This window comes from Aulonocara sp. 'chitande type north' Nkhata Bay, linkage group LG1 (assembly GCF_057382095.1).
Source record: "Aulonocara sp. 'chitande type north' Nkhata Bay isolate Kocher_YH1m ecotype deep benthic linkage group LG1, A_spYH_male_GT1.1, whole genome shotgun sequence".
In the NCBI taxonomy this organism is placed as follows: Eukaryota; Metazoa; Chordata; class Actinopteri; order Cichliformes; family Cichlidae; genus Aulonocara; species Aulonocara sp. 'chitande type north' Nkhata Bay.
In genome coordinates, this window is record NC_141344.1 from 32,021,003 (window position 1) to 32,048,881 (window position 27,879).

Genomic DNA, 27,879 nt, shown 5'->3' on the forward strand with positions numbered 1-27,879 from the left:
AGTGAGAAACACTCTGTTAGTACTTCCTCTTCACATTTTCAGATGTCTTGACTGCTCTACCACAGAATGGCCTTCTTAGATATATCACTCTTAAAAGCAATTTTTTTGGACAGAAGTAAATTTTACTAATGTCTTTGTCACCAGCTTACATCTGCTGTCATCTGTGATCAGTTGGATGATTTTTATTATGAATCTATGAGCAGGATATGAACAAATTCATTAATTTGAATCAAAAGGAAATATTTTGTTTACAAACATATTTTTAAAAGATAAAAACATAATTAGCTTAATTTGTGAATGGATGATGCAATAATGGGCCATGTAACTGCAATTAGGGTGGAAACGATGTTGGCATTTGTTAACCGGTTCACACTTTGGTTCATAGCAGCCACACATCTTTCTTCGATCCTAAACAATTTCACATCTATTATCATTTAATGATTTTGTTTGAATTTAAAAGGCCTGACTACAGTCAATTTAATTTTCTGTGTATATGATCTATAAATGTAGAGTTTAGCAAACACTCCCATGAAGCCAACAGCAAGAGATGGCTGTTAGGTTCAAGGAGAAAGACGAGATACAAGAAGACCAAGTTTGCTGCAATGCACTGCACTGCTATATTGCTTCTTGCAGTGTATTAAAATTCCCTGAATTTTGATATGGTTCATGTGGTGTGATGACTAATGCAGAATGAATTATGTGTTTAACATAAAATTAAATTTTTATGCATTCGACTGTAATTTGTAATTCAGTATAGTTTGGTGCTCCTGAGCACAGATAACAGGGAATTATAAATCAAGGAGGCAGGGGATGTGGGTCAGTGGTACCAAAAACGCTTGTATCACATCACAAGGTAGCCCAGTTAAAATTATAAGTAACAGCCTATTTACTGTTTCCAAGCATGGCTGAAGTATATGACGTATGTCACAGTCACCCAGTAGTGTAGTTAGGGGACATTATCTTTCAAGGCAGTACAGCAACACTCAGAGTGGAAAGGATGTCACTGCTCAGCAGTCATATACTGTTATACTTTATATGCCAGTGGTCTTGTCTCTTGGCATAAGTTCAACCTAAAAAACATTTTTCTTCACAGTGACCAACCAACCACCCCTGCTTTGGTTTTCCATTTATATTCACATCTCCTGCTTCCAATACTTGGAAGAGTTTGTACATAATATATCAAAACTGTCTAAACTGCCAAAAGAGAGACAGTCAATGTGACACAGGCTTGAAGAGTCTGTAATAAGTAAATACAAAAAGGGATGAAAGTAAGTTAAGCTATTTTAATTGCTATTTAAAAACTGTTACATTTTTTCCAATAACCTTTTTTTTTGCATTGCTCTTTGGATCAAAATTATTTTCAGGAGCCAATCAAATTTCTGTTAAGACTTGACAAAAGTAAATGACCTGCAATGAATCACCTGTCTGCACTCACGATAATGGAGCCAGCTGGTAATCACACTTGGCAGACACTGGAACTCTAAAGGTGGATTAATAACACATTGAAAAAGTTGTGGCTCACAAATGCTAGGTAGGCAACACTGAGCCAAGCTACTGCTTTATAGTTTTTTAGCTTGATGACATGTGAGAGCTGCCATGGACTTCTGATAGGCTATTGATTGGCTATCCAGATACTACACACACACACACAGCTGGACTTCAGTCAGGCTGACATTTCAGGGAGGATGAAGGCCATGAATGACTCCAAATCATTAGCAGTCTCATTACACACAACATTAATCAGACAGTCCTAACTGGTAAAGCACTTAAGCTAAACACTTTTTCAGCTCACTAAAAAAAAAGGTCTAAATCACAGATGCTTGCTTTTTCGCAAAATGAAAACAGGCATATCAATTTTAAATACACAAGACAGGTTTGCGATGGAATTATGAATTATCTACCTGCTCCTGTGTGTACTGGAGACACACTGGCCAACACCTGAAAAGTACCATCCTCAATAACAATGAGCAAGTCATTACTTATCATTATTTATATCCATTAGATACCTGATGGACATGATGTGATTATGCAGACACCATTTTTTAAATCTTCATATGACAATACAAGCAGTGTTTTGTTCAAATGAGAGAATTCTGTTTTTCTTATCAATTATATTCACCAGTAAATATTATGCAGTGTGTAAAGACACTGCAAAACTTAACGTGAAAGAATCGCATCACCAAAAGACTCTACAGGTCTATGCAACAACCACCAGTTTGCATTCCTCTCGCCTCTTGGACCACTATGTGATTGAAGTGTTTTTTGATTTCAGACAGTTCGGTGGACTGAATATTGTACAACTAGCTGTTGGAATGCATTTGAATTTCCCAGGGCTTATCGTCATTGCTGCTGTTGCTGTTGGTTTCTATCATCAGCTCATGTAGAAGTCATCCAAATAACTGGGTGTGAATTAATGGTTCTACACCATCCACTGCGCATCAAACTGGACACACCTGAGCTCAGAAGCCACAAGGACAGATACAGAAACTCTTTACCAATTAATACCAGATATTCGTATATATTCATTTTAGATTTAAGACCCTGACTGTATGATATTTAGATTTATTTATTTATTTTTACCCTGGTGTGTTATCTATTTAATCGAGCTCCTTGTCTAATATATATTTTTTTCTTTTCCAAGCTATTTTGTTCTGTGGTGTTGTGTTTATTGAGCTATGTTGTTTTTCATGTGCTGGCAGCTGAAACACAGCAATTTCACAAGCTTTGGGATAAATAAAGTATTTCTTATTCTTAATGTTATTACTCTTATTTCAGCAGAGAAAATGTGCTGGCATGTCATGTTGGCATGGCGGGTGGCTCAGATGATTACTATACTTATAAGCTTTTGTGGGTGCTGTTGCTAAGGAAGAGCAACTAGTCACACAAACAAATCCAAATGAAAGCTATTTAAACTCTTTGTGGTTGAAATTCATGAACAAAACAAATCTCAGTTGTTGAAGTTCACTCCAAGTCCAGGATTGAAAAGCAAATTGGTTGTCAGTTTTCTCAGAACTGTAAAGTTTGGTTTGCACAACTACATGTAACAGAATCTGAGGATGTCACTAGATGATTAAGACTGAAACGTGGTGTAATCGTGGATATGCTTTTGCAGCAAGAACATTAGGAATGTATCTGTGAGCTATGAATAACCAATGGATCCTTACCACCCTTTTTATCTTATATCTTCATCAAAAGCTTCTCCTATATTTTCAAATACACTTGAAAACAAATAAAAATAAATAATAAACAAGAACCTGTTATTATCTTGTTAATCTGAATACCAGCTCAATACAAGACATTCACGAGAGGTTCTCAACCACAGCATAACAGGAGACAGCGCATGATTTTATTTATCATTATGCATTTTTTACTGATGGTTATTAATTTCTAACCTAATTTTTGATGGCAGTTTAGTGAACTGCACAGCACTGTTGGTAGCTCATGTCTAAGTCATGCATGATGCCCCACTTTACCTCTGTTTGTGGCTCAGCTCCAAAATCCTCTGCACATCTTTCTTGGCTACTGTGTCATCATTTTTCAGCGACTGAAAGAGAACAGAGACACTGTGTTTTTCCAGGAACGGCACAATTTGTTGTTGTACATAAAAAACTTCTGAAGGAAAATTACTTCATATCACCATCAACAGAAAATGGAAACAAATATACAGTATAAAAAAGCACGTGTAAGCATTTACTGTATGCGTTTACTGTTTGCTGTGACATTACACATTACAGAATCTTATCAGGTTTTCTGAGGTGTCTGTTAGAAAACGATGCAGCAGATGTAAAATGTTCAGACACCCCTATCCCTCCTCCCAAATTATATGGCTTTCAACAGTCTGCTGATGAATGTCCTAATGAGGGTACATGCAGAAGCACAGATTGGGTTCTACTGGTGCCTCAGCACCTGCCTGATGGGTAATTATGAATTAGTCAGGTCTCTGATTGCCCTACAAGCCCTCCAAGATATTTTTATTTGTTATGAACAAAACAGAAATGTACAGACTTGTAAGAAAATGTGGACTCCAAGGGAGAGATAGTTTATCTTTGCTTGTGCTTGAAGGTGAAATCTATGGCAATTAACGCTACATTTCCATAATGCCTGAAACAAGCTCCTCCCCAGCGCCCGACTCCCATTTCATATTAATCTATGAAGAGAAATAAAGAAAAAAAAAGAGGGAACAGCATCTGCTTACAAGAGGCAATGTATCTGCACTCAAGTAAATAAACTAATGGTGTAATAAAGCTGCACATTTAGTATATCTGAGTGGCATTTCAGTCATTTGTATGATTTGTCAAAGAGTCACGAGCTGAATGGACAGATTTAAATTCTTCAAATTTGGTTTGTTTTCTATTTATTTTGACTTCATGTTTTGTTGTATTCAAAATCAAATGGCAACATGTGTTTGCTTTATTGTAATTATATAATAACAAACACTCATCAGCTACTTAGATACACCTGATGAACTGCTTGTTAAAGGTACTTTAAAGGCATGCAGACATGTTCAGGATGACCTGCTTAAATTCAAACTGAGTGTCAGTGAATGTGGCATTGCTATTAAATCCACATGGGTTGGTCTGAGTATCCAAAGCTGGTGATCTACTGGAATTTTCCACAGAACCAACTCTAGGGTTTACAGCAAATCGTCCAAAAAAGAGCAAATATCCAGTTAGCGGCAGTTATCTGGATGAAAATGTTTTGTTGATGCCAGAAGTCAGAGGAGAATGGCCACTTCTTTAAGCTGATAGTTTGATAGATAAATGAAATAACCTTATTATAGACAATTTATAAAGAAGCGATCTCTCACAACAACTGAAAACATCATAAAATAAATATTACAAAGCTCTATGGACCTGTCCTGGAAGCCATGTATTTACAGTATGGTTTCACAGGTATGTGCCAATATTTAATAAAAGATACAGCACAGTAACACTGTTTTTAACTGTTTGAATTCTATGTCTAATACCGATCTCTCTCGGGTGGATTACTTTAAAGCAAATGGGCTACAGCAGACACCACATCGGGTACCACTCCTGCCAGCTGCGAACAGGGACCCAAAACTGAACAATGGAAGAAAAATGGAAAAATGTTGCTTTTTCTGAGAAATCTAGATTTCTGCTGCAACATTCCAGCATGAAAACATGGCTCCATCCAACCACCCATGCTGCTGCTAGTGGTTTAATGGGGTTTCTTTGCACACTTTGGGCGTTTGAGCATCGTTTCACACTACAAACCACATGAGCATTGTTGTTGACCATGTCCATCCCTTACTGACTACAGTGTTCCCATTTTCTGATGGCTGCTTCTAGCAGATTAACACAGCATGTCACAAAGCTCAAATCATCTCAAACTGGCTTCTTTCACATGATCAGTTTACTGTACTGACATGGGCTCCACAGGCACCAGATCTCAGTCCAATAGAGGACACTTTGAACAGGAAATTTGCATCATGGACGAGGAATGTTTCCAGCACCTTGTTGAATCGATGCCACAGAGAATCAAGACAGTTCTGAAGGCAAAAGAGAGACTGGCCGTAACACATGAAGTGGCTGGTGAGTATATGCAGTGCCTTTCTAATTTCCTAGTTTTCTGTGTTTATTTTTTACAGTTTTGTCAGACTTGGAGTTTCAGGTCATTAAAATGATTTTAATATTAGACAGCAATAGCCCATGTAGTCACAAAATGCTGTTTTTTAAATGATAAATGGTCAGTCGACCAAAATTACTCCAAGAGCACATTGATGACTCAGGTCCCGTAAGAGCAACCATTCTAAAAAATGTTTTTATTTGTGGAGAAAAAGAATAGTTAGTATTCAGTAATCGACTCTATAACACAAACAACAATAAAAATCACTGAAAGACGTTAGTGTGGCAGCTACAAAATGGGCTTACATTGCGTTAAATGTGCAAATCCTCTCAAGTTATGTGGTCACGACATTAAGTTTAAACAACAAAGCAGCTACTTAAAGCCCACAGTTAACTGCTTCTTAACGTCCCTGGAGCTGCAGCAAAGACTAAAGTCCCAATCACAATAGGTTTAATTATTAGGGTTACCGAAATGCACCTAGAGAGCAGCTCATTATGTTTCAAAACACTTCACATGGGCCATCATTTCTTTCCAGAAACATTAAATGTTTTATCTTGTTGACTTGATCTCTTTTAAATGTTGATGATGTTTTCCCCCTTGAAGAATAGATTTCTTCCACTACACAGAAATTGGAATCCAACACAACCTCTGCCCTGCCCAGCACGCTGGCACAGGGCCCACGGCGAAGATTGATGCCAAACTAGCTAGCCTGGAGTGAGTAGACATCAAAGCCTCCCCCAGGGAATAGTTGTAGACAGACTACATGAGCTTTTTCCAGACACATGGGACATCTCTTGCAAACACACACCACTGATGGAAAACTGGCCATATAATTCGTTTGATTATTGATTTTCTGACTATTCCAGTAGACAACAAATTGGCCTAAAGCGGCAAAACGCTGCTGCACAGACGAAGTATCACTCAGACAGCAACTTTATAAGTGCTGGATAGAAAAAGATGGGCATCTGGCTCCCAAGACCTAAGCATCCAAGTGGGAGGCATGTTTTGTTGGACTGCATATCCTGATGCGACTGAAAAATACCAAGTGATTAAAATATCTGAATTTATAACTGACTTTTTTCTTGTTACTGCCAGAAGCCATAATGAAGTTGACCTAAACTGACTGGTAAGAAGTGCTTTACAGCATCCAGCACTGTGGTAATTGTGTTCTCACAGCATTATAACATCTACTGTCCAGGATAATAAGGTACGTGAAATGTTCAAGACTGTTATTTGGCAGAACCAACTGATACCCGTCTTTGCGACAAACCAAATAATCCTCATAGTCACTCAAAGTTGTCTTATGAGCTAATTTAAAAAAAGAAACTTTCTTACTTCATGCAAACCACCCTCACTGCAGGAGGTGTGATATATATTTCCCAACCTTGTTTTCAAGCCAAAATTTAATTAGGGCAAGCATCCTCTAAACTTTACACACACACACACACACACACACACACACACACACACACACACACACACACGCACACACGCACACACACGCACACATCTCTATCTAGATAAATAGATAGATAGATTTTAATTAGTTGTCAGACCAATTTATTGCCTGTAAATGAGTGAGCAGTTTTACCATATTGTGTAGCTTTTAGTCTTTACTGGATAGGTAGAAGTGAGTTCTCACAACTACAAAGCATAGGTCAAAGTTTCATATTTAAGTTGTGACAACATGTAAGAAATTTGAATCCTTTTGTTCTTTGCTACTATAAATTGAAGTAGCCTGTGGATTTTTTCCTGTATGAACATCTGATCGAACATTTAACCTACACAGTGTCACTGCAGTGATATCAACGCTAATAAAAAAAATTACTGTACTTAAAGTTTTAGTAAATGTAATTTGAGGAGATTATCAGTGACAGCTAAAGGTCCTGAGAAGAGAATGGGACCATGCTGAATCCATCCTTATGTTGAAATTTCCCGATAATGTTGGATTTCTGGTCGTCTACTTCTAAGCCCTGGATTTTTATTCATGCCAAAAAATGACTTACCCAGTCTGCGCTCTACATTTACATTGTTCAGCAGCTGTAGAAACACTAACAAATCACGTATGTAACAATGGGTGGGCTTGTTGAACTTAAAAACATTTTTACCTTAATATTTAACAACAGGTTTACTGCAAATTCACTAAAAATGTGTGCAAGGACTCATGAATCCAGCCTTCAAACGGCTGAAAACAGGGATTAGAAAATGACTGAACCCGCGGAGCAAAATTCACAGCCGAATAAACTTTCAAACATTGCAAAGAAAAAAAGAGAAACAGTAAAAGTTCAACCTGAAGGTTGCCTTTTATGCTGTCCAGTTCCTTTGAAGTCTTGGAGAGCTGGTGCAGAATGCTGCTTCGTTCAGTGAAGACTTCCTTTAGCTTCTTTTCCAGCCCATCGTAACTTTGTCTGTTGAGAGAATGAAGGAATGAAATTTCACTATTAAGTGTTTGCCACTAGCTAAAAAAATCCACTCTTTATTGGCACCCTTAGGAGAACGAGGTGTTTCAACCAGATTAAGAGCACCATCGTTAAAGCTAAAGGGTAGAGCAAAAAGAGAGAAACCTAATATCTACTCGGCACAGTCTACGACAGAAAGATGGGGGAAAAAATCTATTCCTTTCAATCAACCAATTTAGTGAAGGCTCATTTTACAGAGATAGGTCTTTTGACCAGAGGTATAACCTTGCATTTCCATTTAAATATTCATGTAGTCCAACCAATTATTAAGGAACAAATTCTGCAGGGCACATTTGTCAAATCCTGTGTTTCCCTTTTCCAAACTCTATTGAACGGCAGTGCAGAGGCGTTCTTGTCATTTGTTACTGAGCTTCCAGAGAGGCAAATAATATTTCACAGCATGTTTGCATGAACTATAGCCCTAATAAAGATATTATTTTTCATTCTTAATGACACACTATAATCCCCACTGAGAGATCTACTAAAGATCAGGGCACAAAAAAGTGATTAGGGGGCCATGGTGAGCAGATACAAAATCAGCAATAGCCCAGGACTTGACTAAAATATGATGTGTTATATTTGGCTTTTGGCAGCTAAAGATAACAACATAATTTCCATCTTGCTCCCTTAACTGAGTTAAAAGACTTCCAGTTTACTACACGTGCACTTTCACTGTTGGAAAACAATCTAATAACGGAAAATCTATTTTTCATTTAATCTAACATCCTTGTTTACTGACTCAAGGAGACAACTCTTCTGGGAGGTGTTTGAAATTAAGCATATCTGAATGTAGTTACCCTGCAAATAAAATAGCCCAGAGGTTCTAATTTCCCCTAAAGCCTGCAAATTTGATTACTGTGATGACCTCTTGAATTTAATTGGGATGGTTTAAAATAGCCGTCACAAAATAGCCCATCCGCCGTACCTCTGGACTTTGGATAGGTGCTGTAAAAAAAAAACACACACACAGACACATTATATACACATATATACTTTTAACATGTTTTTTCCACTTTTGTGGAGCAAAATCTCCCAGGGACCCCCTCATAGCCCTAACATCTATTTCTCTTGACTTAGCATTTCTACAGCGTGGGCTGTCTCAAACACTTCTCCATGCGTACCAGTTAGAGTCAAGTTATGCAGCAGTAGCAGCAGTAATGGTTCCTTGGACCCTGAGAGAAATGAGTGATTTGTAATCACATTGACATAATGTGTCACCATAATATTAGAGCTGAGGCTCAAAGATAATGTATGAGGCAGTAATGCGCACAGCATGCTTGATTTATTGGTATTAATGATCCCAATCTGTATATCTGCACTGTTTTTGTGATACAGTACAATTTAAGAATTTCTGACAAATTTTGGGTCAAAGATCAACTTTATTCCAACAACATGAAAAAAATGAAAAAGGAAGAGAGATGGAAAAAAAAAAGTTTGGATGGCATTTTTTTTTTCTTGATGCATTTCATGAGATAGGGTTACTAAGAAATAAAACCAAGTTAAATATCTGAACCATCATATGGAGAAGAAAAGAAACAACCCTAACACTGTTAAAAAATATATTTATTTTTTCCATGGCACAACTGAAAAGACCAAAAGAACTTTCTCTGCTCACTTCCTCACATTATCAGAAATGCTGAAGGACAGCACAAGCATATGAACTTAACATAGATATTTGTTGCTAAATACTTGCTGGGTAGCCACAAATCTTCTCACTTGCCCTTCTCTCTTTACATGAATCACTACTACAAAATGTTGCTGACCATTCCCTATTCCTGACTGTCCTAGCATCACTCGACTGCTACAATATTCTGTACCCATGGCTGTGTTTCAACTCGGGCCGTCTTCCAAAAAACCCTCCACAACCCATGTCATAGATCCCAGACGGAGATCACACACAATAACACATAAATCACTAACAGAAAAGCAACACCTGGGAAATAAATAAATAACATGGCATATTGAATCCCACACATGACTTGGTACCATATGGCAATGGCAGGAAATTTATTACAGGTTCAAGCAACAAGAGGAAGATGGGGTGAGCGAGCCCTCCCTGTCTGCCATAATATTCATTACCCAATGGAATAAGATAAGATAAGATAAGATAACCTTTATTAGTCCCACACGTGGGAAATTTGTTTTGTCACAGCAGGAAGTGGACAGTGCAAAAGTTATGACGCAAAAATTAGAATACAATAAGAATAAATACAGTACACAGCTGTACAGAATAGAATAAAATAATATACTATATACAGTAGAATAAAATAGAATAAAAATATACAATAAGATAAAAATAGAATACGAATGCTATATACAACTGAGTAAAAATACAACGATGCCAGAAAAGATTATTGCACTTAGTGTTATTGCACATGTGTGGATGTGTGTGTTTGTTCAGTTAAAGTCTTTGTTGTGGAGTCTGACAGCAGTGGGGAGGAAAGACCTGCGAAATCTCTCCGTCCCACACCGTGGGTGCCGCAGTCTCCCACTGAAGGAGCTGCTCAGTGCTGTCACAGTCTGCTGCATGGGGTGGGAGACGTTGTCCAACAGGGATGACAGCTTAGCCGCCATTCTCCTGTCACTCACCACCTCCACTGGGTCCAGAGGGCATCCTAGAACAGAGCTGGCCCTTCGGATCACCCTGTTCAGTCTCTTCCTGTCCCCAGCAGAGATGCTGCCGCCCCAGCAGACCACACCATAAAAGATAGCAGAAGCCACCACAGAGTCATAGAAGGTCTTCAGGAGTGGGCCCTCCACCTCAAACGACCTGAGTCTCCGCAGCAGGTACAGCCTGCTCTGCCCTTTCCTGTAGAGGGCGTCTGAGTTATGAGTCCAGTCCAGTCTGTTGTTCAGATGAACACCAAGGTACCTGTAGCTGTCCACAGCCTCAATGTCCATACCCTGGATGTTCAGTGGTTGCAGTGGAGAATGCTTGTGCCTGCGGAAGTCTACCACCAGCTCCTTGGTTTTACTGGCGTTGATCTGGAGGTAGTTCAGCTGGCACCAGTCCACAAAGTCTTGGGTCAGACCTCTGTACTCCTTGTCGTCCCCATCAGTGATGAGGCCGACTATTGCAGAGTCATCAGAGAACTTCTGCAGGAAGCACTGGGTGGAATTGTGGGAGAAGTCTGCAGTGTAGATGGTGAAGAGGAACGGAGCCAGAACCGTTCCCTGTGGGGCCCCCGTACTGCAGACGACCCTGTCCGACACACAGCCCTGAGTCCTCACATACTGTGGTCGGTCGGTGAGGTAGTCCAAAATCCAGGTAGTGAGGTGATGGTCCACTCCAGAGTTCTCCAGCTTGTCCTTCAGAACCGAGGGAAGAATAGTGTTGAAGGCACTGGAGAAATCAAAGAACATGATTCTCACAGTGCTTCCAGCACTAGACCCTTGGGTAGCTGTGAAATGAATAAGACCCATAATTTGAGGCCCATTGACGCAGAAACATGTATATTACAAGCTACTGAGATGAAGTCTGATTATTTTTCTTCCCAATCTACTATAAACTGCTCATTAGAGAAAACAAATGGTAACAGCTGCATGATTGTACCATGACCTCCCAAGAGTTCAGTGTTCTAGCTGGGTTCTGTGAAACAAAGATCGCCCTTTTTTGCAATTCAGTGACGTTAATGACGATAATGACAACCAGAATGCCTGACAAATGCTTGACAAAAAAAGGCTTATGGTCAGAAATGGCACCACCAAGCACGTGGTCATAAAGCCATGGTGTTTGAGATAATGAAATCTTTCTTCCCAGGCATCTGCAGATTGAAATCAGTATTTGACTGCCTTTATGATACTCATCAAACTCCTGAGATTGCGAGGGAGGCATCTCTTATAGGATCTGATTATTGAGGACAAATATTTCTTTGCCCTTGGAGTCACAGCAGGTCTCTGAGTTATATGAGGCAGACCCTGCAGTATGAAATGGAACTGCAGAGGCTAAGGGAGACAACACTGAACATTAGAGTCAACATCCAAGCAATGGCTCAATAAAGGTATCCAAGGTTGCGTTGTGCACTCATAGAGAGATATAGTACAGGAGCTCATGGTCCACTGTTAATAGGAGATGGACTATGAATATTTTTCATTTTTCAAGTGCCTCAAGTCACGCTTTATAATTGGTTTTCTACTAAGTTGTCTGTTGTGTGTGGAAACAAAACTGTTTCATCCCTTGAGTTAGGTGCCTTTTTATGCTTAAATGATTTACAGAAACATTCCTCTGGATATAAAAGAAAAAAATCAAAGGCTAAGCTGAAAAAGTTAGTGAAAAAGCAGCCAATGTCTAAGGAAAAACTTTGAAAGCCTAAAGCCCGAGACTACTTAAAAACACAGAAATTGTAAAGAAATGTAGTCCTTGTAAGAAAAATATAAATAAATAAAGAATGACTCAAATCTGTACTGTATATAATTAATGAGTAATCTATATCAAGTATTCATAGTGCTAAGATTTGAATGTAATACTGGACAGTATTGCCGGCTATACTGTGTTGTGTGACAAGCATCTGTCCATTGTCGTTACCTTATTTGAACTTATTTTAATATTGTGTATTGCTCAGAAGTGGATGAACTGTGGAATTATAAACAGCTTAAAAGAATTTAAAAGAATTTTTTTCATGTAAAAAAAAATGAGATCAGTAAAACTCAATACAATGATGTAGAGGATATTTTCTACCACTGTCTGGTTAGAGATTAGCAGCATTCATGGAAGATATATGAATAAATACACAAAATATGATAAATAAATAAATTAAAACCTCTGTGTGTAAGCAGGTCTCTCCCTCCCCAACAGGAATTCAGTTATTTATGGAAAATCTGTGAGGGAGTCACTGGTTCAGACAAGGACAAATTAAAGGATCCCTCTGGGCTTAGTGTCTTTGGATGTTTCTTTACTACCAGATGTTTCAACACCCACTCACAGCTGAATTGGGTCTCTGTCAGTCTTTCAGTTCACCTGTCAACTATGCAGATAATTCGATGATCAAAATAAACATCTAGCCAAAAGGTTTCTTAAACTCTGTTTTGCCTTGAAGTTTACTCCCAAATTGCTGCTGGGAAGCCTCATGGTATATTTCTCCCCAGGTATTATTTAGTGTCCCCTGCAACCTGGCCTGTCAATTGATGTGTCAGAGGGATGTGATATAGCACCCAGACAGAAAACATAATTACCCATCAATTGTGACAGCAATCTTGATATGATAAGTTGGCTTATTTGCAAAGGCCTTATTTGTCAGCAAGCCTTCATAATTACTGAATGTGCATGAGTACACTGCAAAAAAATGTTCAATACTTGATTAATTTCTGTGTGGATGAATTAAAAGCACTTTGGAGAAAGACCTAAGTTGCCATGTTTTTCTTTTTCGGTATAGAAAACTAAGATTAGCTAACAGCACTTAGAGGGCTAAATTTGAACAGTATGATATCATAAAAACATAAGGATGTATAAAAACTGTCAGTTTTTACGTCAATGTTTTTACAATACATAACTATCTGATTAAAAAAAACAAAGTCCATATTCATCCGTGACCATTTCTTCCAGTTCTTGGACTAGAAAATAAAACTACACACCAAAAGCAGACAGGTATGCCAGCATGCTAAAACACCATGCTATGCCTCTGACTGCAGGACCAAACATTTAATATTTTACAAGGAAGCCACCACAGAAGCCAATAGCTAGCATAAAAGGAGTTCATTTGCCGTCATGCAGATTATGGGCAGACAGCGGTTTATGTGGTACTACCAATTTCAGGCTGGATTAATTATGCCATTAGAAGGGGGTAAATAAATAGCCCAGGGCCTGTCAGCGAATTAATATATTCCTCTAGCAGAGCATGACCACCATCCAACATCTGCAACAAAAGTCAGTCATGTTTACCAGCTGTTGTATAAACAATGCAGACAGCAGGGAATATTAATTGCATGCATGTCAGGGATGCCTGACACTACCATCTTCGTTAACTGTTTAGTTGGGGGATAAAGTGAAACAATTTGTGAGGAAGTCAATTTTTGCTTTGTCAGGAAAGGTCAAAACAATTCAGAGACCTCAATCATCTCAACATTTCAGGACATGAAGATTCTATATGCATTTGACATTTCACTAAACGCAACACAAAAAGTCATAAAAGAACATGTAAACTGAATTAGCACTTAGAGGATTTTACAAAACAGATGAACTGAAATATTTAGGTGTGGGTATAGACCTTTTTAAGAGTTCTCTACAGTTTATTATTATTTACCTGGTATGAAAATCAATGCCGGCCTAGAATTATTTATGTTATCAGGATATCAGTGGCATATAGCTATTACTTAACAATCCCCACTAATATTTGATCATAAACAGCAATAGATGCCTGGATGAACGAATGGTAAGATGATGGATGGCTATATTAGGATATAATATTTAATGCACAATTCACTTTTTTGACAATCTAAATAATGTTCATCCCTTTTTACAATACCACAAGCATGCATTGTTTATGAGCTTTTAAGATGAAATTCAGACATCATGTTTAGTTTGAAGTTTAAAAGGTGATTACTCCAAATAGTTTGGAACAATGATGCAGCACTTGATAAAAAGCAGAGCAGTAAGCCAATAGTGATCTGAATAAAAAAGAAAAACAAAGAGTCAATCAAATCACATAACACAAAATAATCACTTTTAAACAATGATTTTCAAAGCAAGTACCATTGAATAATAAAGCTTGGATGAATCTGTTACAAAACAATTAAGTAAAGAGCAATTTGCATGTAAGTATTATATCATTTCGACAGATGAAATTAAAATAGTGTAAACCAATTTTACACATGAGTAATAAATGCAGATATTCTCACTCTCTCTTTCTTGTACTTTACATCATCTAAACATTCGAAAAAATTACATAATTGTGCAGCTTTCTGCTCTGTGTGGCCATCAAGCTGAAGAACTTGATAACACTCTAAGAACTGTTGTTCATAATTCACAATCACATATTAGTTAATAGATACTTTACAAGATGACTACAGTTAATAATGCTAGTAACTGGTTACTAGCATTATTAATGCCACAAATAAACATCACTCATCTAGAAGATTCCTGTCAAATTGCAGGTGATGTTTATAAAATTTTATTGATGCATGATAATCTTGCAGTGCATCTATAAACATCATCATAAACATATAAAAATCATTATATTTTTTCTTATTTATTTATTTTTAGCTATGATACCATAAAAATAAACACATATCTCAACTGCCAACCTCTGGTCAATCATGTAAACTATCCAGCATATATATATGTCTCCAAGATCTCATCCTTGAAAGGTGATTTCTTCTAATTTGCTCATTACCTAAGTTATGCAATTTCTCACCGGTGGGAAGCTCTAAGGCATTGAAATAGAAATATTTAGCATATTAGATGAATAATTCAATGATTACTGGCAGGCATTTTCATGCATATGGCAGTTACTTTCCCTCGACATGTCTACATGCACTTAGAAACAATACCGTTTCTAGATATGTAGAAGTTTTTCTGTTTGTTTCGCACAGTGTATAATGTTTATTTTTCAAATTAGTAGAATATACCTTCAGTGAAATGCAAAGGAGAACTAAATCCTGTAAATCCTCAGTGCATTTCTCTATTTTCTGCTTGGGCTGAGCTCATCAGACAATCCACTGTGCTCTTTCCATTGTCACCTACAATCCGAATCATTTTCACAGTGACATGATATCCTCTCAATCAGACCAGCTCCATGCCTGGTAAAGCTGCATTTGCTTCCAAATTAACCAAGTCAAAGTCAAGCTCATTTTCTGACTAAGTGCATATCGACACCCCTGTTTGTTTTGTGAACATTCCTCTTGTGTTTTACACAATGTGTATCTGCCAAAGTTCCATTACTTTGTGTTTCTTCAGCTTACTATATGATCTTGATGTGACACATTTTGTCTTCCTATAGAACAACCTCTAATCTACAGAATTCGATCGCGCAAATCATTGCTTTTAAAGCATCCCAGGAACCTCTTGTGGTTGCCAGATACAATTAAATCTCGAATTTGAGTGTATCTAATGCAATTCCACCCATTCTTGTTTTTCAAAGCTCTACAACACTGTGATTCCAGCCTCACTAATTGTTGTGTTATAATCAAGCTGGATTGAGCTCGGACTTTTTTGTTTACTTTAAAGCCATACGCTGCCAGACATCAGTGCCTACTGCTCTTGCTTATGATAAAGCAATTTCGTACATGTGGGAGAGCCTCACCTTTTCCCTCAGAGACGTTATATGACAATGTCTAATCCAGCTTTGTTTCCAGCCTTGTCAGAGAGTGGTACAAGGGACATGTTGTTTGTGCACCAGAGGCAACCTCAGGATATTAACACTACCACTATAATCCTGAATTGATCTGACAACTGAAACACTCAGGCTTTCAGTAGAATATTGGCCAAGAAATAGTAAAAAAAAAAAAAAAAAACCTGTTCACCAAGAATTTGATCAGCATATATTTTAAATGATTAGTGTCGAGGTTCAGCCATAGGAGGAGGAGATAAAATCTTATTTGTTGGTTAACAGAACACCTCTATGTGTTCTCGAAGCACAACTAAAAAACAAAAATAAATAATTAATATTAACAATGGTATTTATTTACATATAAATGCCACATAGCCTTAATAAATTGTAAGATCTTATCTTATGACACTTGCATAAATCCAGTTTTTGTTTTAAATGTAATCACCACACTAGTGAAAAATAGCATTTATCTGAAAGATAGGCCTCTCTCTATTAGTCTTGTTTCCTCTCATCTGACCGATAGCTAAGAAGTTGAGAACTGGCAACAAGCAGACAGATGCATCTGATTCACATCAAGGGCAATCAGTGAAGCCTCTTCCCAACTTCCAAGTGTCACTCAGGGAAAACACAAGAGGACGAGTTAAGCCAGCCAGCAGGGAGGGAGGGAGGGGGGCGTGTGAGGTGGAGAATTTGGAATTGGATGACGGATGTGACTTGATTACTGGTTAACTACCCTGCTGGTGCACCACTCTGATCTGGATGAGAAACCCGCTGGCGGATGGATTCTCAATTTGGACTATAGGCGAGACTGAATCTATTGTTTGACTGCAGGCAGACTGACAGTTACTGAGGCCTTGACTGAACTTGCAGAAGCTTGCTCTTTGGGTACGTCCAAAGTATTAGTGTTCTGTTGTTGTGGTGAAAAATCTGCACCATGTTAAAATTTACAAGCAAACCTATTGGCCAAACTTTGGACTAACATTATGAAATACAAAGCAAATATACATGTGCAGAGAGAAGTTAGTCAGGGAAGTAAGTTGACCGCGACATAGTAGCGCTGCGGTTAGCATCGTTGCCTCAAAGCAAGAAGGTCCAGTGTTTGACTCCACCATCTGGCTTGGGCCTTTCTGTGCGGACTCCCCTTCACCCATTGTTTCTTGAGTACTCTTGCTTTCTCCCACAGTCCAAACACATGCAATTAGTGAGGTTACATTAATTAGTCATACTAAATTGCCCATAGGTGTGAAGGCTTGTCCCTATCCCTGTGTTATCCCTACAGCAGACTGTCCATTGTGTACCCTATGGTAGATGGGATAGGATCCTGCAACCCTGATAAGGATAAGCAGAAAAGAATGAATGGATGGAGTGAAGTAAGTCTTGTCTCACAACTTAAGAGCAGAGAGTTAAAAACAAGCGAGATGACTCACTAGACAACCTTGTTGATCTTCACTGAATCACACAATAAAGCTGAATGGCAATGAGTTTGTTTTGCTTGGGTTTATTCTATGATCCATGACCTGCAACCTAACACTAAGCACAATCATAGAAAACTAGAGCACATAACATGGCAATACGAAAAAAAGATAACTATCCATATGCAAAGTACTGTGATTATTGTTTATTAATTTCCTTTTATCATTTCATTAAAAAGATATCCTTTATAAAAACTTTTGCACAAACAGAATTTGATGTAATGCACTGCACTACAAAAAACAGCAGTGTATTTGTTTTTTAATTTATGGAGTTTTTGAGGGCACGGTGTATAAATATCTAAAAATCACATCACAAGTAAATTAGTAAATGTGGCAAATTCCATATAAAATTGAGAAATCTGTAGGTCTGTAAAAAAAAGACAACATTCAAAGTGCAGAAGGTTAAAAGTGGGAAACAAAAAAAGCATTTTCAGCTCCAATTATTAAAGTATGGGGATCCTATGTTGTTGTTTTTTAAAATTTTAACCTTTACATCTGCTGCCTTCAAATGTGATCACCGGGTGTTATAGAAAAAAATGTATACTGGCCTATTTACAGCTATCCACTCACTTTCAAAAGAAAATATTCTGCTGCACACATTTTGCTTTACTGTTTTGGAATTGAGCCATTATCCGAAACTCCCACATCCTCGCCACCCTGGAAAACGTCGCCCCTGCGATGTCATAACCTCCTGCCTTTCCTAAAAACCTAACTACCACTGTGAGTTCTGCATTTTCATTCCTCCTCTGTCTTACAAATCATATTAAATGCACAGTTTATGAGCTCAGGAATGCACCACTGTCTCTGGTGGATATTTGTTTGGGTATGTTGTTTCTGATGTTGTTGCTAGTTTTGCACAGATCATCCCGAGGCAAAGAACCACCCACTCTCAAGTTGCAGGACTGTGATTTTTCTACACAGCTACAAGCTGTGTTTTTTTTGTTGTTTTTTTGATATATATATATATATATATATCAATATATATATATTAGGGGTGCAACGATACACAAAATTCACGGTTCGGTTCGATACTTTGGTGTCACGGTTCGATATTTTTTCGATACAAAAAAAATGTTCATGCCTTTTTAATTTGTCATTTATTAAAATTATAAATATATATTTTAACTCAAAAGTACAGTTTTTAAATTTAACCCTAACCCTTGTGCGTGTTTTTTATTTTGACAGCGAATGCGCACCTGCGGACCACTTATGTGCAGCCCTGGTTATTTAGCTCGTCATATTGCAGCCACAGAAATTCTTTTGTCCAAGAAACCATAAAGCTGCACTTTCTTTTTGCCTTATAGTCTGATTTGTCATAACTTTTCCGTTTTGTGGTAAGCTTTTCTTTGGCTGTCACTTCTTCACCCTGACCTGTCTTATTTGGCTCAGCAGAACTAAAATATATATCTGTTTGTGAAGGTTCTCAGTCATCCAGGTCATCGTAGTCAAATATAAATCTTGCTGCTTTTACACACGCACTCACATAAGCTCAGCGATTCTCTGCGCGATCAACCTCTCACATGTTTAAGCTGCGGGAGATTTCACTTGTCATGTTTGCATAGTAAGCTAACGATTGATAAGACGATGTCAGAGGAATTGGTGCGCAAATTATCATCACTCACAGATCAGTGCTGTCGCTCTCTATACACAGTTCGCGCGATTGCAAAGTGAAAGCAAAAAAACAAGCGCAAATTCAAACGCGATTTCAATATGTCACATATTGACAGTGGCTCACCGATGCCAATGACATAATAACCCAGCTACATTTCCGAAAGAATGCAAAAGCATTGACATATATTTTTCCTTCCTACAATAGCCCGACGGGCAGGGCAGAGATAGATTTTGGTACCCCGACTGAAAAAATCGCTAGCCCCGGGACGTTGGGCTAGCGATATTGCAAGCCCTGTATCTGATTGAGGAATCACTCATCTTTGGAAAAGAGAGTTTATTACAGAGAAATGTCCATCCATCCATCCATCTTCATCCGCTTTGTCCGGGGCCGGGTCACGGGGGCAGCAGCCTAAGCAAAGAGGCCCAGACCTCCCTCTCCCCAGCCACCTCCTCCAGCTTATCCGGGGGAATACCAAGGCGTTCCCAGGCCAGCCGAGAGATATAATCTCTCCAGCGTGTCCTGGGTCTGCCCCGGGGCCTCCTCCCGGTGGGACATGCCTGGAACACCTCACCAAGGAGGTGCCCAGGGGGCATCCTTGTCAGATGCCCGAACCACCTCAGCTGGCTCCTTTCGATGTGGAGCAGCAGCTGCTCTACTCTGAGCCCCTCCCGGATGGCCGAACTTCTCACCCTATCTCTAAGGGAGAGGCCAGCCACCCTTCGGAGGAAGCTCATTTCTGCCGCTTGTATCCGCGATCTCGTTCTTTCGGTCACTACCCACAGCTCGTGGCCATAGGTGAGGGTAGGGACGTAGATCGACCGGTAAATTGAGAGCTTCGCTTTTACACTCAGCTCCCTCTTCACCACGACGGACCGGTGCAGCGTCCGCATTACTGCAGCTGCAGCCCCAATCCGTCTGTCGATCTCCGGCTCCCTTCTCCCATCACTCGCGAACAAGACCCCGAGATACTTGAACTCCTCCACTTAGGGCAGGAACTCATCCCAGACCCGGAGTGGGCACTCCACCCTTTTCCAGCTGAGAACCATGGCCTCAGATTTGGAGGTGCTGATCCTCATTCCCGCTGCTTCACACTCGGCTGCGAACCGTTCCAGTGCGAGCTGGAGGCCCTCACCCGATGAAGCCAACAGAACCACATCATCTGCAAAAATCAGAGATGAGATTCTGAGACCACCAAAGCGAAAGCCCTCCGCCACTTGGCTGCGCCTAGAAATCCTGTCCATAAAAATTATGAACAGAACCGGAGACAAAGGGCAGCCCTGGCGGAGCCCATCACCCACCAGGAACGAGTCCGACTTATTGCCGGCAATGCGAACCAAGCTCTTGCAACGGTTGTATAGGGATCGAATGGCCCGTAGCAATGGGCCAGACACCCCATGTCTCTTTCCAAAATAAAAGCTATACTATCCGCTTCTTCTGGGCTATATTCTCAGCAGCATATTAAACAGCTGTCTAAATGACTCGGCTAAAGCTAGTAGCATGCTTGCTTGTTTTTTTTCTGCTTCCACTTGTCTTTGCACTAGGATGATGTCGGCGTAAATGTGCAGTCATATTCGTTGTGTTCCCACTAGTGCTTTCAGGTTAATCTCGTTGAAATGACCTTAACGCCACAACACGGCAAATCTCCGTTAACGAGCTACCGCCGATCGCCCCGTGCATGGGGCTAGATGGCCAACACGTTAACGAGCTAACTGCGCTAACTAGTTCCCACCCATGTAATTGAGCATTGCATGGCACATCCAACATACTGTTTTACTTTAGTCCATGACTCGCTTACCTTCAGGGTCATACGTCACATGAAAACCAAAATAATTCCAAACGCCAGATCTGAATGAGAGTGGGGGAGGTCCATGTTGTAAGGAGAGCTTAACTTCTGTCTCGCTAGCTTGCCCTGCGCTCTTCCTTCTGACGATGCTGTCTGTGTTGAGCGCTCAGTGAATCTGCGTTCGACTACTCCGCCTAGGCTGCACTGTCGACCCCAGGCGGAGTAGTCGAACGCAGATTCACTGCGCGCTAAACACAGACAGCATCGTCAGAAGGAAAGTTGATAAAATAAATTACAAATTTTGTATTGTTCGATACATATGCGTACCGAACCGAAAGCACTGTATCGAACGGTTCAATATCGATACGAATATCGTTGCACCCCTAATATATATATATATATATTAGGGGTGCAACGATACGAATATCGTATCTGAATCTGTCTTCAGCCAAATTATGAATATCGTTGCACCCCTAATATATATATATATATTAGGGGTGCAACGATATTCGTATCGATATTGAACCGTTCGATACAGTGCTTTCGGTTCGGTACGCATATGTATCGAACAATACAAAATTATACAAAATTATATATATATACATATACATATATATGTATACATATACATATATATATATATACATATGTGTGTGTGTGTGTGTGTGTGTGTGTGTGTGTGTTCTTTGAAAACAGCCCAAAGGCTTGGGAAACTGTCTCTCATAGTAATATGTTATGGGATCGAGCATATTTCAGGTGATGGCGAGGATGATGACAGAGTTTCCCAGAGTTTGCAGTGTCTTTGATGCACAGTCTTTTGTACGTACTTTGCAAGCACTCAAAGGGGGGTGCTATGTCGACTCTGGTTCAGGGTTTCATATCAAAGTGTTGTTGTAAACAAGAGAATAGTTTGTTTCATAAATGCATTGATTTAATTACAACAGTCAGACAAGCTTTTACCTAGAGTCATGGTGGCAACAGTGTTATTCCCTCACATTTAATTTCCCAGCTTTTTGGAAAAGTATTACAGTATTTATTTCAATTATTTCTTATAATATGTGAAGTTAAGCTATGTATTTTACAGTAAACTAACTGTTAATTGGTTGCAGATATTAATAGTAGCTTGCCCAGTTTGTTTAAATAATCTAAGTTGAGTTGAAAAAACATCATGTTGACAACCCATTCCGTTGTTCCTTTGAAATGTTTCAGTTTTACTGCCTGGTGATAAGTACACACTGTTTCTCTTTAACAGGGCTCTTGGCAGTTTGAAGAGTGTAAGTATGCATGCATGCAAAAAGTCATAACAACCACACACTTTGAATAAAGTGGTGACCAGGACAGGGTTCTGTCTAATGAGTAAGATGACAGATGACAGTAGGCTTTAACAACATAAACATCGGACACAGATGTCCTCCACCTTCAAGAATCACGCTTTTCATGTCATGCATGCATTGCTGTAATGCACAATGAAAAAGATCTGATCTGAATCTGTCTTCAGCCAAATTCCACAAAAAGTGAGAAGCTAACAGTGAGACACATAAACTGGGTGATATATTAAGTCAAGGCAGAGATTCTCTCCTTGATCTCCATGAATTTCTTATCAAAATTATAATTACACTTATTAGCATATTAAGTATAGAATTCAACCCTAATCTGCAACCCATTTACTTTGCTTTTCATGAACTGTGCCACATTATGCTCTATTGAAAGGAAAATTATCTATCATGCCTACAAACATCACCAATATTAAAAAAGACTGAAATGAACCAAGGTTAATAGAGGTCTTCACCCTAGGTTGATAAGAATGAATATGGCCATCTGTGGTCTTCCTTAAGACCGACAGGAAGAGCATTTAAAAATATGTTTCCCTCTACACTCCCCGTTTTGAAAATTATTCAGTTACCACTTTTTGATAAGTTTCTTCATAAGACAGTGCTGCCATTGCCTTCTCTAATAAATATGAGTACTGAGTGTTGGGTGCTAAAAGCTGAATACTGGAGCAGGGCTATTTACAGTAGCATGAGCACAGAAGAAAATTAGGCTTTTCTAAATTAATTATTTTATGAGCAGCAAGAGCAGGAATAAGAACGTACCACATCACGGCCGATCATCCACTAACGGTTTGGTTTTTAACTAAATCATTTGTGAACATACTTCAAACAGCATATGACGGAGCTACTTAATGTTATTTTATATGGCATCCAGAAAATGATTACAGAGGTTTAAAGAGACCTAAATATTCAAAAGAATATTTGAATATTTAAAGAATAAAGAAAAAACATGTGATTTGGGTCATGCATAATTAAATTCAAATAAATAATACAAGTTAAAATAGTTTCATGTTTTTTTGTTTATGTGAATCCCCCTGTGAAATTTCCCTTCATATTTAGAAGTGCATTTGGAATGTCTCATTTCTTTCTGGAAATTACTTGCAAATATTTAATGAAACATTACTGAATGGCCACTTTGGGCCCCGTTCACTAACACGTCGTTATTATATGCCGAAGAAAAGCAAGTCTTACATCTGGCACTTGATATGGTGGCAGTTATTACTGAGCGGGACATTTTTCCACTCGTGTTCCTTGGAATGCCAGATGAAGTGATGCGATAAAAAAAGTACAAATTACTAAACCACCTAAGTATAAATTTGCTCATTGAAGAGGACCAAAATGAGTCACGCAATATTAGCGACAAGAAAACTTGGAAGTCTTCAGGTTTAGTGGTAGGGTTGTTTTCAACATGTTATGTCAGGAATTTCACAGCTTGTACAACGCAATTCAGTGAAATGGCTGGAGAGTAGAAGGAAAACAAGGTTGACTTGGGACCCTAAATAAAAATAATGAGGCCTTTAGTTACATCAAACACATAGGAGCCCATTTTTAAACTGGATGTTTTGAATTATTTTGATTGTTTGAAACGTTTTTATTCGGATCAATACCTTTAGATTAATCAACATTTTTCCTTGATAATGTTTTATTACAGTTTTAAAAAAAAAGAAATACTAAGCTAATTAAGGGTGGTATTACTTGGTGGTATTGCTAGCACCACAAATCAACGAGTATGGAAATAAACTTTTACCAATCAGGCATTTCTAGTTTATTTTATCCCTTGAAGGGATGTAAATTCTCCTGATATAAAAACTCGACAGAACACAATGTCAAATTATTGTTGTATGGCTCACAGGTCTACATCATTGCTTGTCAACTACGAAAACCTGTTTCCATTATAAGGACTCTATCTGCCAGACTGCCACATTAAACGTAGCCTACATTTAACGTACACGTGACCTATGTTCATATGTTTAAATGAACATAGGCCATATTAAACGTAGCCTACATTTAACGTACATGTTACCTATGTTTATATGCTTTTTGATTACAATTAACAAGTTGTGTCTATCCTGTTAGTAAGCATTAAACCAAATGGCATGGCTTTTGGCAAATTGGGCATTTCATATTGAAATGAACTGCATTTGGAAAACAGTGCAACTTTTGTAAATTACGTGTAAACTGAGCACACTCATCAGCATTATTTGGGGATTGGCATACACTCCATTTTCATTTTGTTAAACTGGCCCTTTGTGTAGAACTACTTCTTTTTTAGGCAGAAACAGTGAGGTAGGTACAGCATACTTTCAAATCCAAATCCGGTGGTTAAACAAAACACATTTCTGCCTGCCTTCCTCTTGACACAACTCAGCTTCTATTTATTGTGCTATTTCAGTGAAACAGTCAATCAAATGGTTTGTTGCTGCGCTCTTGCTACCTGGCCTCTCAAGCTTTGCCATCTGTTAACATGCTTAATGTGCTCGATTCTCTTTCAGCTTGACCCTGTCTCACAGCACATTTCTGCATTGAAACAGCAGCCAGCTCTTTATATTGTACTCTGCTGGCTCAGTATCTTTTTCACTTGGTAAACCGCAAAGGGAGTTTTTCTCAGAAAGCTTGCCTGAAAGAGCAAACTATTTGATTATTTTTGCTAGGGGAAGCCACTTTACCTTAAGCCAAGGGACACTTTGAAATGGGTTCATCATTCATTTCTCAAATCTTCTGCACTAGGGGTACATGTCTATGAATATTAATGGCATAAAAATAGTCATATCTTGCAGCTTAAATGCTGATGAAAATGCAGTTTTAGTGTCCATTTGCATAACAGTGAGGTAAGATATGGGCATCAGCTGCATTTAATTGAGCATGAAACAGGATTATACAGACTTCCTTCTAAATGGAAAGATTATGGTCACACTTCTTTCCTGGATGAGATTAAAACACTCTAACCCATATATTGTATATGATTTCATGAAATAGTCTCCTAAACACTTAGTATTAGCCAGTGTTTTTCTTTCTAAAGGAACTGTGTGGTATTCCAAACTTGTAATGTTAAAATCCATGTTTGATACCTGTCTTCTTTCCCATCTGCTCCTGCTCATTGCCATGTTTATGGATAGGTAAGCAACACCAATTATATGTAGGTGAAGGATGATGTGTCTATATGCAAAACCAAAAAACAACTAAAGCCTGTATGGAAACAGAACACCAACTCAGTCATTAAAGCATCACTCTGTAGTCCTCTGCATGAGAAAAACTTTGGTCATATTCAATTAAATGGCTGTGAAGCATTTGGTTATTGGAGACTGGTCTGTGAAATTATTTAATATACTCACCACTTATTAGGTACACGTTGCACGTACTGGGTTGGACTTTTTTTGTCTTCAGAACTGCAATAATTCTTTATCCCATAGACTCAACAAGGTGCTGGAAACATTGCTCAGGGTCCACACTGAAATGATAGCATCAGCAAGTTCCATGCGACAAATCTGTTACTCCATCACATCCGAAAACTTTGAACTGGACATCTGATGAGTGTTCAGACCATGTGAATGCAGTGAAGTCATTGTCATTTTCAAGAAACGAGCTTTGTGATATGGTTTGTTACCCTACTGGTAACAGGAAGAGAACTCATATACTGTGGTTAGAAAGGGATGGACACTGGCATCAACAATACCCAAGTGGGCTGTGATACAAAGGGCCCCAAAATGTGCTAATACAACATTACACCACCGGCAGCCTGAACTATATGCAAGGCATCACGGATGCATGCTTTCTTGTTGATGTTGACTACACCAAATTTTGATCCTAACAAACAAATCTCATATCATAAATCAAGACTCAACAGATCAGGCAATGCTTCTTCAGTCTTCCTCCATCCAGTTTTGGTGAATGTGTGCAAACTGTAGCCTGCTGCTCTTAGCTGACGGGAGCGGCACCCAGTGTGGCCGTCTGCTGCCATAGCCCATCTGCTTCAAGGTTTTGCCGTGCTGCGAGTTAAGAGATGCCTTTCTACATACATTGGTTGTAGCAAGTGGTTATTTCAGTTACTTTTACCTTCCAATTAGCTTAAAGCAGTTTGGCCATTGCCTTTTATCATCTGGCATCAACAAGGCATTTTCATGCAGAGCAGCACTGACGTTCATTGGAAATTTTCTCTTTTTAGGATCGTTTTCTACAAACCCGAGAGATGGTTGTGTGGGAAAATCCCTGTAGATCAGCAGCTTCTGAAATACTCAGATCAGCCTGTCTGGCACCAACAACCATGCAACATTCACTGTCACTTAAATGATTTTTCTTCCCCATTCTGACGCTCAGTTTGAACTTAAGCAGGACGTCTTGCCTATATGCCTAAAAGCTTTAGGTTGCTGCCATGTGATTGGATAATTATATTTTTGTATTAACATGCTGTCAAACAGGTGTGTATTGCAAAGTGTGAAAGCAAGAGTTATGGTATCAAAATTTCTTCATGCCTGTTATGGTTTACCTCAAATGTGCGCTATTCATTATTTACATTTGCTTTAAATTTATGTTTTTGATTATCTAAAAAGCATGAAAGAATCAAATTTAACTGAATGGCACTTTTTTGTATCACAGAGCTCTGACCAAGTCAGTTTTTTTCATTCTTGCCTAATTTTTTAAACACATGTAATGAAATAATCAAAAAACAATAGAGTATCAAAATAATGTTTTTGGGGAATAAGAAAAAAGTGGCTTAGACGTTTACAAGAAACCAAACTAAGATTGTTTTTTAGTTAATTTTGTTAAAGCTCCATCCTGATGGCCTCGTTTTCTCTTTTTTTTAAAGCAGCTTGTTGGAAGGTTGATTTATTAATATTTTAGGGATATTAACAAGTGACTATTCTGTGTGTGTGTGTGTGTGTTGTCATTTATAACAGGGTAGAACTGATGCTGTCATTTTTCTACTTGATTTATGTCTCTAACCTTTAAAATTATTATTCTAATTTAATGTTTTTATAGGATATTTATCCTTCTATTTTCCAATAATTTTTAATTTAATATGGAGGACATCAATTCGTATGAGAAGACATCTAAAGACGCTGTATTCAGCCTCAAAGAGCTGTTAGTGATTTTAGGATTTGGAATGGTACGATTTTCATATTTTTTCATGTTTTTCCCAGATTACATTTGAAAATGACATTGGAATTCACTGGAATTCATCAGTTAATCTAAGGGGTATAACACAAATATCTACAAATTGACATATTCAATAAATTCTACAATACAAATTCTTAAAAACTCCACAGACTTTAAGTCAGTTTAGAGTTATACATACAAAAGATAAAATAATAATAAAAAAATTCAAAATGATAACAGGCAAAATGGAAAATTCACATTCATTTAAATAAACAGTG

General features: G+C 38.5%; 1 protein-coding gene across 1 annotated transcript in view; it reads right to left on the reverse strand.

Annotated features, from left to right (window-relative positions):
* The window catches only part of luzp2 (leucine zipper protein 2), a 156,063-nt gene that overhangs the window by 67,468 nt on the left and 60,716 nt on the right, over window positions 1-27,879 (reverse strand). The window contains exons 2-3 of the mRNA XM_086294078.1: window positions 7,877-7,994; window positions 3,474-3,544 (exon numbers count right to left, since the gene is read on the reverse strand). Of these exons, the coding sequence (XP_086150204.1) occupies window positions 3,474-3,544; window positions 7,877-7,994 (189 nt within the window). The remainder of the gene's footprint in view (window positions 1-3,473; window positions 3,545-7,876; window positions 7,995-27,879) is intronic.